Source organism: Puma concolor, chromosome D2 (assembly GCF_028749965.1).
Source record: "Puma concolor isolate L17-30 chromosome D2, mPumCon1.1.hap2, whole genome shotgun sequence".
Classification (NCBI taxonomy): domain Eukaryota; kingdom Metazoa; phylum Chordata; class Mammalia; order Carnivora; family Felidae; genus Puma; species Puma concolor.
In genome coordinates, this window is record NC_141677.1 from 83738823 (window position 1) to 83752475 (window position 13653).

The window sequence follows — 13653 nt, forward strand, 5'->3', positions numbered from 1 at the left end:
TGCAGGAGAGAAGTAGAAACCTCTTTGAAATCATTCCCTACTATGGACATACTCTTCCTCCTGATTTCTAAGGTCATCTAAGAAGCTGATATGTGTCCGGAGAGAAGAATTATTAATACATTTATTAGCTTTCCAACTTCGATGTTTGAGAATACTATTTTTTTTTTAAAGCAAGATCTCTCGTGTTCACCGGGACGTGAAACCTAGTGGGGATGTGCTCTGAATGTGGCCTTTTATCATCAGGACCCAGGGTCAGAAAATAAGCTCTTGAAATGCCACTTGCAGTCACAGTTTCTGATTAACCTCTGTTCCTCTTTCATACGGAGCCTCACTCAGCACGTACCTGTTGTTAGTGCTGTCGGCACTAGCTAGGCTTTAATCAAGAATCACATCCAGGATTCCTGAGATTATCTGACATCATTAACTTCTTTGAACTTGGAACATCCTGAATCATTCTATGAAGCGTCAGGTGTTCCATTCTTAACCAATGCCTGGGATCACAAGATGGTTCTCAACCTATCACAAGTCTTTCATTTAAAAAATAAAATAGGGGCATCCGGGGGGCTCAGTCGGTTAAGCGTCCGACTTCGGCTCAGGTCATGATCTCGTGGTTCTTGGGTTCGAGCCGCGCGTCAAGCTCAGTGCTGACAGCTCGGAGCCTGGAGACTGCTTCTGATTCTGCGTCTCCCTCTCTCTGTCTCTCTCTCTCTCTCTCTGTCTCTCTCTCTCTCAAAAATAAATAAACATTAAACATTTTTTTAATTAAAAATAAAATGGATCTATGGATTAAAGAGAAACAAGAAAACCAGGTTTTTATAGACAGGTTTTTTAATATTCACTACTCAGCTCACATTTAGTCACAGAAGTAAAAACATAAATATATTTTATTTTTTATTTATTAATTTTTTAAAGTTTCTGATCTTGTTTTGTTTATTTATTTTTGAGAGAGAGAGACAGAGTACAACCAGGGGTGGGGCAGATTAAGAGAAGGACACAGAATCCGAAGCAGGCTCTAGGCTCCGAGCTATCAGCACAGAGCCTGACGCAGGGCTCCAACCCATGAAGCGTGAGATCATGACCTGAGCTGAGCCACCCAGGTGCCCCAAAACATAAATATATTTTAAATCTGTGGACCATTTTCACCTTTTCTCCTGGTACTTTTCTTATGAAATAGATGTATATTGATCTCATATAGGTGTATAGACATCCATTAGTAATATATAAAATGTACTCCGTTTATCACTAAGCAGAAACCCTCTTGAAATCCTAAAATAAAAAAATTAAAAAAAGAATAAAGAACATAGGATTTATTGATGCCCTTTAAGCCCATTGGCAAATTTCCTTTAGAACCAGTGCTATTTTGTGATTTGTGTTGTTTTTCTTAATGTTTATTTTTTTGAGAGAGAGAAAGAGTGCAAGCAGGGGAGGGGCAGAGAGAGAGAGAGAGAGAGAGAGAGAGAGAGAGAGAGAGACAGAATCTGAAGCAGGTTCCAGGCTCTGAGCTATCAGCACAGAGCCCAATGCAGAGCTTCAACTTGTGACTCTTGAGATCATGACCTGAACTGAAGTCAGCCGCTTAACCGACTAAGCCACCTAAGCACCCCAGTGCTTTTTTTTTAAACGGAGTGAGTGAAACATTCTAGTTATATGGGTTCATTAATGTCTTACTCTTTCTTACAGTTAATTTTTTTTTTTTTTAATGAGAGATGAGCAGTCACTCTGTCCAATGACCTAAGTACCCCTACACGAACACCTCCCTGTAAGCACATGTGCATGACATTGGATCATAGTTCCCCCTGGACAGAAAGCACATTTGTAATTCAGTAGAATTTCCTTGTCACCTCATAATCCTGCAGTCTTTCATTACTGGTTGGTAATTTTGTTGTGTGTGACCAAGTTCTTCTATGCCGTCATCAACTTAGCCCTCTCTTAGAGTGGTGGACTCACTGTTACTTTATAGACATAAGTGACATTCTTCATGGCCCCTTTACAGTGCTAATTAAAGTGGTTCTCACGAGAATTCTAAAAATCTTAGTACTCAGGAGGGAGTACAGCACCGGTATATGATGCAAATGTGTAAGTTCTAGAAGATCAATGGTGCATAGTGATGCATTTGTGTTAGAGGGTCTGGTCCAGAAAGGCTTGCTCAGAGATTGGTAGAGCTTGAGCCTGAGCACCGGTGCGGAAGGGACTTGAGAGAGGGGACGATGGGGGGGGGGGGGGTGCTGTCGGCAGAGCCCAGAAGTGGGGCGCCAGAGCAACGTGAACTTTTACGTAAGAAACCCACAGCTTTATATAGAAACGGTTTTGAGATGAGCGTTCTTCAGTTCTAGAGAGGTTTTGAAGTCCTAGGAAGGGAACAGAACTAAGCACAGGCAGGAAACGGAAGACATTTCCATATCCGTGAGAGAGGAATAAAGGTCGCATGATATCCCCGTTGTGAAATTGTAAAGGCGAATGATCAAACGCTTGGGAAAGGATTAAAAATCTGAGCGCAGAATAGGATGGTGTGCAGTCGTAGCTTGTAAATACTGGTGAGTTAGAGTTGGAAGGGCTCATCCTCTGCCTTTGATGCGGATTCTCTTTGTTACGTCTCCCTGAGTTGTCAGCTGAAAATATCCTCATTACTGAGCCATAGCGTGTGAACCAGAGGACATTAACATCTCAGATGCAGCAAAATATGAAAATCTTGGAGCATTTTTCTAAAGGTGCCCCTCTTTCTTGTATTTATTTATCACTTATTTTCAAAGAAATCAGTTCCAGTGGCAGTGTCTTTTGTTGCTAATGAAATTAAACAACTTACGCCATCTATGGGATAATTGGACTCCTTTATAGCAGTGATATTCACTGGTATCTCAGGCCTTGATCCCCGAGTCAGCACATCAGATTCAGGTGCTAAATTTCACGCCGAAAGTGGCCATGGTGTTGCCTGCCATTTGGCTTGGTTAGGTGACTGTTCTGCACCTTTTTGGCGCCTTGTGTATGGTAAAGTTTTTAAAGTCTTTATAGAGACGTTTACATTAAGAAATACCATTTTGATAGAAATTTTCATGCTCGCCCAGAAGATATTCTACACTATGCAGAAATACCCCTTGCTTATAACCTGCTCATTAATCTTTCTTCATTGGTGCGTATACAGAAGGTGCTGTTCAAATGGCAACCACTTATTTATTGGTTTGTTTGTTTACTTACTTACTTAATTACTATGGTTTGGAAGGTCCCTCTGTCTGGAACAGCACTGTCCAATAGAAATTTCTGTGAGAATGGGAATGTTCTATATCTGCACAGTTAGATACAGTAACACTAACCCCTATAGGGCTACTGAGCCCTTAGAGCATGGCAGGTGTAACAGAGGGAGCAAATGTTTAGCTTTATTTAATTTTAATTAAATTTAATTTATAGTTGAGTACATGTGGCTGGTGGCTACCACATTAATCACCACACATCTCGAATACCATGTTGCCTTCTAGGGGCTCTTGCCAAAGCTGGGCCCAGCATGTCTTAAATCACGTTCAGGTTTCTTCCCAAATTTGGGATCTTTGCTGGGTTGTTTGTTTTTTTTTTTTTTTTTATCTTCTAATGACTTTACAACAGTTAAGAATGGCTAAGCTGTCATATCTTTGGGTAATACCATTTTTTAACGAACGACTGGTGATTCTTCAATGACAGAAGTAGGTTTTTGTCCTCACAGTGCAAGAAACGGAATCATTAAAATTGCCCCCTCAAAAAGTGAATTTCGCATTTTATGTGAATTTATGGTTCTAAACCAAGGGGCTGGGTCCATTTGGCTATGTTTGACACAAAGGAAGAACCATGATGATTTAACCCGCAGGTGACATCTTATATAGAACAGGTTTCTCAAAACAGTGTTGTGGTTTGATTTTTCAGAATTTCTACAAAGAAATTGAAAGAGAAGAAATGTATATAAGGTAGGTGGGCATCATGCTTGCTTATACCTCTGCATGTTTATTAGAAGTGCTGTTTGTTACGTCCATGCTAACAAATGTGTTCTAACTGTGGGGGTTTATCTTGGAGGAATCGTGAACCCTCAAGGTAGAGTTTGATGTGTTCTGACTCCTGGCCCAGTTTATCTACACCAACACGGAGCTTTGACGGTCATATTTAGCCACCTTAGAGAAAAGCCATAAATTATTATTGCACAGGGTTTTTGTATCTTTTGATTGACCCATATGGCCTTTTAGAAAAGAGACAACCATATGATCAAGTGAGAAATCCAGTTTTAATTTTATCACATATGGACAGTAGTATAATTTTTCAGTCCATTCTTACTTTAACTGACATTGTGTTCCGATGTTTTATATTGTCTGCTGGATTTTTCTCCTTCACTTGCCTTTTTCTCTAGAGGGGTGGGCTGTGATTGAGCCCCCTCTCTTGGTCACCTTTAGGGGGCGAGTGTCAAATATTTAGCAAGACTATAACTTAGCAGAATAGAGTAAGGATACATCACGTGACATTCATGTTTAATGATGTGTTTATTACATCAAGCATGATTGTCTAACTTGATTTCTAAAAATTTTTTCCTTTCTCCCTTATAAAAATATGCCATAGAAACTTAATAAACTTTTGGGAAAACAACTAGATTCTTTTATCCAAAATGTAGTTTACTTTATACTAAAAAAGCAACCTTTATATCTTAATGGCAAAGAAATTCTTTTGATCACATTCACTGTGATCATCAGAGCCCTTTATTTTTATGGATTTGTATTTTTATGGGTGTGTGTGTGTGTGTGTGTGTGTGTGTGTGTGTGTTTGGATTCAATAGAAATGTAAGAAATCACAATCAAACATCGTAATCTCATTTCAAATATAAGGAGAAAACTCTGGAACAGATTAAAAAGAATGAGAAACCCTTTAAGTACAATTCTGCCTTCCTGTGCCAGCTTCCTTTTCATCCTGAAAAGGGAGGACTCAAAATTCTTTTAAAAATATGATTGTATAGGGGGCGCCTGGGTGGCTCAGTCGGTTGAGCGTCCGACTTCGGCTCAGGTCAGGATCTCGCAGTCTGTGAGTTCGCGCCCCGCTTCGGGCTCTGTGCTGACAGCTTGGAGCCTGGAGCCTGTTTCTGATTCTGTGTCTCCCTCTCTCTGCCCCTTCCCTGCTCATGCTCTGTCTCTCTCTGTCTCTCAAAAATGAATAAACGTTAAAAAATTTTTTTTTTAAATATATGATTGTATATTTCTCTTGTTGGTTTTTCTTAGTGCTTCCTGCACCCAGAGTGTTCAAGGCATTGTGAGTTGTGAGCACTGTAAACAGAAGGTGTAGATATGGTGCACTGGTGAAGGTAGAATTCAGCTCTTGCAATCCTCAGCACAAATGATGTGTTCCCATGTGAGAAATATCTGTCTATTTTGTCACCTCAGGTATTTGTACAAGCTGTGTGACCTGCATAAAGAGTGTGATAACTACACGGAGGCAGCTTATACCTTGCTTCTCCATGCAAAGCTTCTGAAGGTAATAGAAATTACTACACGCTTTTATGATTCTGTTGTTATATGTTCTGAGATTATTTAAAATTGTGTTTGTCCATGATAAATTTCAGTAAACCTATGATTTAAGATCTTATGGATTTTGACTAAATGTAGTGACATAAACAAAGACATATTTAGGAGCTACTTTGATTGTAGGCTTGGCCCTACTGAATGCAGATTTAACAAGATGTCATAGCAAATTATCACTGAGCATCATAAACAGCCATCATTGGGCTGTCGGCTAGCAGCGAGTTAGAGATTCTACGGTTCCTTATTCATGCCAGCAGAACTCAAAGGTAGTGGAGAATAACATCAGTAAGAAGGAATTTCGACAGCTCAGGGTAGGATAGGATGAGACATATCCCTAATTATCTTAGCAAAGCATTCACATTGAGATCTTCTATTAGTCCATCAGTTGACGTTACACCTCCTGCCTAATTCTCGTGGAGTGTTGCTCCTGAGCACAGGTCTGGCATGACAACGTTCAGCTGTGATGATTCTTTTGTTTTGCAGATATCTTTTGACATTGAATGTTTGTTTGCAGTAATGTATTCATGCTCTTCCCTGATGCCCAATTCTAGCCCAGTTAATTATACTGAGTAGACCCACAGTAAATAAATGGATGGATGGATGGATGGATGGATGGATGGATGGATGAATAAATGGAAGTATGGGTGGATAGATGGATGGATGGAAGGGTGAATGGATGGGTAAGTGGGTGGGTGGATGGATGATGGATGCATGGATGGATGGATGGTTGAATAAATGGAAGTATGGGTGGATAGATGAATGGATGGAAGGGTGAATGGATGGGTAAGTGGGTGGATGGATGGATGGATGAGTGGATGGATGGATGGGTGGATGGATGGATGGATGGATGGATGGAGGGATGGATGGATGGGTGGATGGATGAATAAATGGAAGTATGGGTGGATAGATGGATGGAAGGGTGAATGGATGGGTAAGTTGGTGGATGGATGGATGGATGAGTGGATGGATGGATGGGTGGATGGATGGATGGATGGATGGATGGGTGGATGGATGAATAAATGGAAGTATAGGTGGATAGATGGATGGACGGAAGGGTGAATGGATGGGTAAGTTGGGTGGATGGATGGATGAGTAGATGGATGGATGGATGGATGGATGGATGGATGGATGGATGGATAAATGTGTAGGTGGGTGGGTCGGTAGGCAGATGGATGGATAAGTAGATAGGTGAAGGAAATGCTATACAACCTCTAGTTTTATGTATTAATACTTTAGCTAATCATTAGATCATCTTTTCCATTACATCCTTATAAAAAAAAATTTGAAAAATTACAAACTGGATCAACAAGAACGGTTAGGAGAATTCAAATTTAGTTGAATGACCCAACATAAAGACCACTCATTCAAGGAATCCTGTTTTCAAACTCAGGCCAGCCCCCCCCCCCCCCAAACACCAAAAACTAAAAGAAAGAAAACCAGAGAAGATCGCATTAAAACAGGCATTAAGCAATGTCTTTTGGGTATTGAGAAGCATTAAGGAGAACACTATGTTAAGAGTGAAACTCCAGCAAGAATCTTCCAGCCTTTGGCCCAACCCTGAAATCTCTAGTATCTCTTGGTGTTACAAATACACACCGGCTGCTGTGGAGATGTTGGAGTGCGGAGATGTAGCTTTGCCTGAAAACAAAAGGGTCCATTGCAAGGAAAACAGGAGGAGGATCAGTCTGGGTGCCTCATCAACACTCATCAGTAGACCCCCGTCTGGCTTCACCCCACATAAAGCTCTCCCAAGGAATGTAATGTACAAAGATAGAGATTTCAGTTAGCAGACCTGACACCAGCCATGCCACTGCGAATTCTAATGGCCTTCATTTGTTAGCAACCCAAATTTCAGTAATAAGGCATTTTTGCAGCTGTGAAGATATTTATTTTCACCAGGAAAATTAAAATGGGGTTGACAAGCTACCCACTCACCCTCACTCTCTTATAGTACATAAGCACTCGCGTGTGCATGTGAACATAAAATAGATATGTGTGTAAACTATCATTTGTTCACGCATTGAATTTATTGAATGCAGATGGGCTCGGCACAGACCACATGAGGGTGTGTTTCACAACCCAAATCCATAGGCCCAAGTGCGTTATCTTTTCCACTGGGGCTCCGAATTTTCCAGTTAAATGGCAAAATGCTCTATAATTTCTCTCCCTATCTTTTGCATCGTTACATTTCGTAATTTTTTCTAAATATATTTTGATAAAGCATTCAGTGTGAACTCGAGCTGGTTAATCAGCTTAATGAAGGCGTTATTTGTTTCGTTATGAAAATTTTCCTTCAACGTGACAGGTACATTCTTGTTCGTTAGCTAAAAATTCTCAAATATAATCTTTGGTTATTTTGCCTAAACCAAGACCAATGCAAGCATTAGCCTTGAGTCCCCGTAATCAAGTTAAATCATATCAGTGTTTAAATGGAAGGTGTAGAGGGACTTTTATTCCCCTCTTCAATATTTTTTAATTGATTTTAAACTCCAAGGAAGTTATTTGAAATCAACTTTCTTATTTATTTTATTGTTGTTACATTTCAGAATCATCTAAAATTGTACGTTTATCCCCCATGAAGAATAGAAATCTAGCTGTGCAGTGAGAACTCCATAATTTAATGATTTTGTAACAGCCAACTGTGATCAGTAGAGGCGAGTCTAATTTCAAGGTGAAACCTTTGCAGCCTGATTAAATGTTTCTCACCCGTACTTGACGTTTCTAGAGCAGGGGAGCCATTCTGGCCCCGTGCTCTGGGCCCTGTTGGAGCCCCCAGGGCTCAGCAGGAGGTGCCTCTTGGGAAGCCTCACCATGCTCCCCAAGCCCCCTGCTCCCCACTTTAGCAGGCCAGTCCTGCTGGGCCTCTGCCCGATCACAGCTATTACTCTCATTAATCTGCCCCTAAATGTGTCACCCTGGCTGGTGTCATTGCTCCAGATGTGGCCTGAACAGCATTGGGTCCAGTGGGGCACACCCACCCCCATGTTGGTCTAGGCGGCCTGGGGGTCCATTGCTTTCTTTGCAGCATCTTTGCTGGCCTATCTACAGGGTCAAACTCTACCTCCTGTGTCCAACTGATAAACAAGCCCATTCTAATTACTTTCTCCAAGGAGCATCCCCAGACCCCACCCCCACCGACAGTGTGTACTCAGCCCTCTTACCCTTTAATGCTCATGGAACACATTTTGTGGCGTTATTACAGATCATTGTGCTCTAAGCTGTCCTAGCACTGTCTCCGGGTCAGGGCACCTTCTGACTCGTCTTTGACCCCGTGCCTTGCACATAGTAGCTCCTACCCAATAGTGAATTTTATTGAACCCTTATACTTAACGCCACTGTTTTGCGGAGCCCGAGTTCATGAGCTGACACATCAGATGAGCTTGCCTTCACTTTGGTGCATCTACCCGGCTTGCTGAGACCTCTGTGCATCTCCTGTTTATACTATGGGTCCACTGTCACTTCCACATCCACTGATCGAGTTGTGCCTGGGTGATGGGCAGCGAGCCCAGAGCCAAAGGTCCAAAGATAGGCCACCAGGTTCCTTTTATTTACGACTGGTATGTGAGATCCCTGTGTCTTCTTTGCTAAAGGAGGGGGCACCTGGGTGGCTCAGTCGGTTAAGCTTCCGACTTCGGCTCAGGTCCTGATCTCGCGGTTTGTGAGTTCAAACTCCACATTGGGCTCTCTCTGTCAGCACAGAGTCTGCTTCGGATCCTCCGTCCCCCTCTCTCTGCCCCTCCCCTGCTCATTCCCTCTCCCGATCCCCAAAATAAATAAGCTTAGGAAAAATGTTGAGTGTCTCAGGACTGAGTCCAAGACCCCGGGATGCCTCACTTGAGACAGCCCCAGTCACGTGGCGCATAATTCATCCCAGGTATTTCAACACACTCTCAGCAAGCTGAGAGTTCTGTGCGTTCCAGAACCTGCCGGTTTCTCTTCTGTGTGACTCTAGGCCTGGCTTTGCCTCCCTCTTGTCTTTCATTCCTCGTGGGGCCTCTGCACAGACGTTGTGCCCTCATTTCCAGGCCCCAACAGCCTGATGACAGCAGCCCCGAGTGGCCCTGGAACCGTGGCCTCGTGCGTGCAGGGCGTGCGGGACTCACTGTGCATTCTGACCAAGGGAGGGCACGGGGCGGCCCTGGGCGTGCCCTCGCCTGGCACTTCTCATGCTCTGCTTTTGCCCCAGTGGTCAGAGGACGTGTGTGCGGCCCACCTCACCCAGCGGGACGGGTACCAGGCGACAACACAGGGACAGCTGAAAGAACAGCTCTATCAGGAGATCATCCACTACTTCGACAAAGGCAAGGTAAAAAAAAAAAAAAAAAGTGCAGTTTTTCTTGTGTTTTTCTCGTTACGTGTATATTCCTGCAGCACGCATTTCATGGCAGGTGATGTTTGTGCAACCAGAAGTTTGTTACAGGTTGTGTGTTGGAAGGTTTTATGCATGGCTCACCAGCTGGCCCTTCCGAGTAGAAATCCTACCAAGAAACCCCACGGTCTTCCTTCTATACACGCTCTGAAAGTAAGGAACTAAAAAAGTACAAGAATTTTGCTGGTCTTTGCTGGAGACAACCAGGTCTGGGACACCCATTTGGAGGAGTTTCTGAGCACTTAGGACTAATGCGTTCCTTTGACACTTGGGATTTTTCCGCTCTCCCTGAAAAATGAATCCTGTGATAAGACCAGTATTGCGCCATTTTGGCGGATTCTAGATTCACTGGCTCCCACAAAATTATTTATTCCGTTGACTTCTATGGGGAGGAAGCCTGCCATCATTTTAATCAGCCAGTAATAGGTCTTATCAGTGTAGTTTGTGTGAGTCACATAAGATGTAACTATTGGAAAAAAAAAAAAAAAAAGGAATTACTTGAGCTTTGGACGTTTTTAAAATCTGCCACCAAGGTGATTTCGGAGCTTCTTGTGTGGCTTCATCAGGATTTATAACCCATCTCGTTCACCTGCCTTTTTTTTCCCCACTCTGAGAAAGGTGACCGGAGAATCCATGGGGGCACTTGTGAGTTTTGCAGGACTGCTGTGATGAAGTACCACCCACTGAGTGGCTTTAAATGACAAAAATTTATTCTCTCACTGTTCTGGAGCCTAGAAGCTTGAAATCAGCACGTTGGCAGGGTCGTGCTGTCTGCGGGACAGTGACTAATGGGACGGTCTGTTCCATGCCTCTCTCTTACTTCCCGGGGTGGCTGGCCATTCTTGGCGTCCCGTGGCTTGTAGCCACATCAGTCCAGGGTCCACCTGTATGTGTCTCCTTGTCCGGATTTCCCTCTTCCAAGCCCTCCAGTCATTGGATTTCCCACCTGATCCGCTATGACGTCATCTTAACTGATCACATCCAAAGACCCTATTTCCAAATAAAGTCACATTCAGAGAAACCAGAGATTAGGACTTCAACACTTCTTTTGGGGGGGTGAGGGGACTCAATTCCACCCCAAACAGAACTTTATACCAGGGAAGGATGACGGCTGCCTCTTTTTGTGGCCGTCAAGATCAAGCAAACCCTCTTGAACAGACAATGTGTGTTTTGTTCATTCCCGACTGCCCTTGACACAGGGCAAAAGCCAAACTATTCAGAATAGCATGGAGGTTGCCCAGAGGCCACTTGGAAATGTTCTGTGGATTACACCTGGTCCTGTAGTAGCACAGGATATATTTCTTCATAACAATGAGACACTTCCACAATTAAGGCCAATTACTACAATGTTATTGGTTTAGCCAGGGGACCCTATTTCTCAGCAAACTGCTAAAAGAAACAGGGCTGATTCAGCCATTCCTTCCCCCAGTGACTTCCTGGCTTATCGTGTTCTAGGCTGTGGGGTGGGCAGAGCAGGACCGGGGACCGGAGAGGGCCAGAGGCCACTGGGGCCGGAGGAACGTGTGCCTTTGCTCGTGGCCATTCTGGGCGGTCACGGTGGCAGTATGTCCTCGGCCCCTGAGACTTCTCCTACCACGTCACCCCTCGTTCCCTCCCTCACACCCTGTATTTTGGCCACATCACCCAAATTCGGGGGACCTCGCGCACCCCGGCCCCTCCTGGCTCTGCCCAGCAGGCTTCTGCCCCTCCTGCCCTTGTCTGGTTTCTTCCTGTCTCAGCTTGAATGCCCCCCTCTCGTCCTACCCCCCATGGTGTCGTCTCCTCTACAGCACTGGCTATGGTTGGCAGTGAGCAGCTTGCGTGTGTGTTTCCTCAGCAGGTCTCTCCGTAGGCTGTCGGTGCCAGAGTGTGGTGGCCATACGCACTTCTTCCTACAGCTCTCCTGATTCTCAGAACAGTGCCTGACATGTAGCCTGGTGGGCATCCGTTGGGGGCACAGAGAAATCAGTACAAAGAATGAACACTCAGGATTTAAGAGCGATTCCCGATAGTGAGAAAGGCTCACCTGTCGCAGGACAGTGGCCTCCGATAAATAATAAATCAAAGAACAAGGTCTTTTTCATTTCCGGCAGACAGCCTCCTACGGGGGGGGGGGGGGGGGGAAGATGTGTTTGGTTTGGAACAGCAGTTCTCACCCGGGACCCCCAGGAGATATTTTTAGGTTGGCACGGCCCAGGGAGTGGATGCCTCTGGCCTCCAGTGGATGGAGGCCAGGGATGCTTCTGGAACGTCCTGCGATGCGCAGACAGTCCCATGGCAGAGAACTATCCAGCCCGAAATGTCAGAAACACCAAGAGTAAGAAATCCTCGTTCTGAAAATGCTCAAGCGACAGAGTATTACCTGCAATAAGAGAAAGGGACGGAAGGACCGTCCTCACCTGTCCCTGTGTCCTGGAGGAGACACACAGAGGATTTCGGGAGAGTGACCGGTTGGTGAACGTGGAGTCAGAACGGGTCTACCTGCTCATCTCAGTTTAGGACGGCCGTCTCCACAGCAGCGGTTAGAGTTGTCCTGGCAAAAAGGATGAAAAAGCCATTTCTGAGTATTTGTAACTTTTCCACAAGAACGTTCAAAGAAAACCAAGTCCCCCTCCCATCCGTCTGTAGCTGACGTGAGCGTGATGAGCACAGGTGAGGGAGAAAGTTCCTGAGATGAAATCTGAAGTGCCTGGGCAATTAGAAAAGTCATTTTGACATCAAGAAGTACTGCATTTCCTGGGACAAAGATAACAGGAGGAAGGAATTATTCATCTCCCACGTCAGGCAGGATGGGCTGGAAGATGCTGGAATTTCAGCCTCCTGAAGACCCAGGAACTGTACAGCACCCGGGTTTATTTTTCACTCATGCTGCACGAGCTTGGTCCTCTCCCGGGACGCAGGTGGGCCGAGGCCCACCACAAAGGAACGTGGCCAGGACGGGACAGTGAGTCACCAGCCCGGCCCTGACACGCACTTTCCAGAAATGACCCCCGTGTTTCTGCCCGTGTCATTGGCTGAAGCAGATCCCAGGGCCGCAGCGGACCTCCGTGGACAGAGGTGTCTGGAAGGGAAGACCGACGTGCGGTACCCACGTCTACGAGGGCTTCTAAGTAGACGAGTGAGTCGGGGTTCGAATGGAGGACTCTGAACACACGTGGAAATGACCTAACTGTGTATGTTCACAAGAAGATAATATTCACAGATCCCTACATACTACAGCGCCTCACAACGGGACACGGGAGGACAGAGATATCTCACAGAACTTGGTGTTGGGACCTGATCCCTGTTTCTCCGTAGTTGAGTTTCCTCCTTCGGTTAGGGCGGGGGTTGGGAATGGTGTGGGCAGCGTGAGAAAATGGGCTCCTGTTCCCATGGCTAGGACCCCAGAAATCTGCCCAGGCTGCCAGGGAGGGAGGTAGGAGGTCACAGCAGAAGACGGCAGAGTTGGGCACTTTGTGCCAGATTTAGGATCGCTTTCCTTTAGGAAATAAGACGGAGACCCGGCCTCCCTGCCAGGTGTGGGTATTTGCAGTATTTGAGAAGAAACATCCTCTGGGCCTTTTCTGAATATACTGGAGTACGATTGGGGCTGCGGCCATTGCAACAGTTCGCCAAACTTGATTTTGGGGGGCCTAAATGTACACATTTCCATCTCCATTCCCAGATTCCAGTCGTCTTGGAGGGAAAATATCTCACAGCAGCTCTTGGGTGATGGGTGGCAAGTATCGGGGCCAGTGGCAGCTTGACGAGGGTCTCAGGCAATGC

At 45.0% G+C, this 13653-nt stretch overlaps 1 protein-coding gene across 2 annotated transcripts in view; it reads left to right on the forward strand.

Moving 5' to 3' along the window:
• Nucleotides 1–13653, forward strand: part of DOCK1 (dedicator of cytokinesis 1) — a 532945-nt gene that overhangs the window by 465574 nt on the left and 53718 nt on the right. For both annotated transcript variants that reach the window (XM_086681161.1, XM_086681162.1), the window contains exons 36-38: nt 3889–3929; nt 5382–5472; nt 9706–9825. In XM_086681161.1, coding sequence (XP_086537287.1) covers nt 3889–3929; nt 5382–5472; nt 9706–9825 — 252 coding nt within the window. The remainder of the gene's footprint in view (nt 1–3888; nt 3930–5381; nt 5473–9705; nt 9826–13653) is intronic.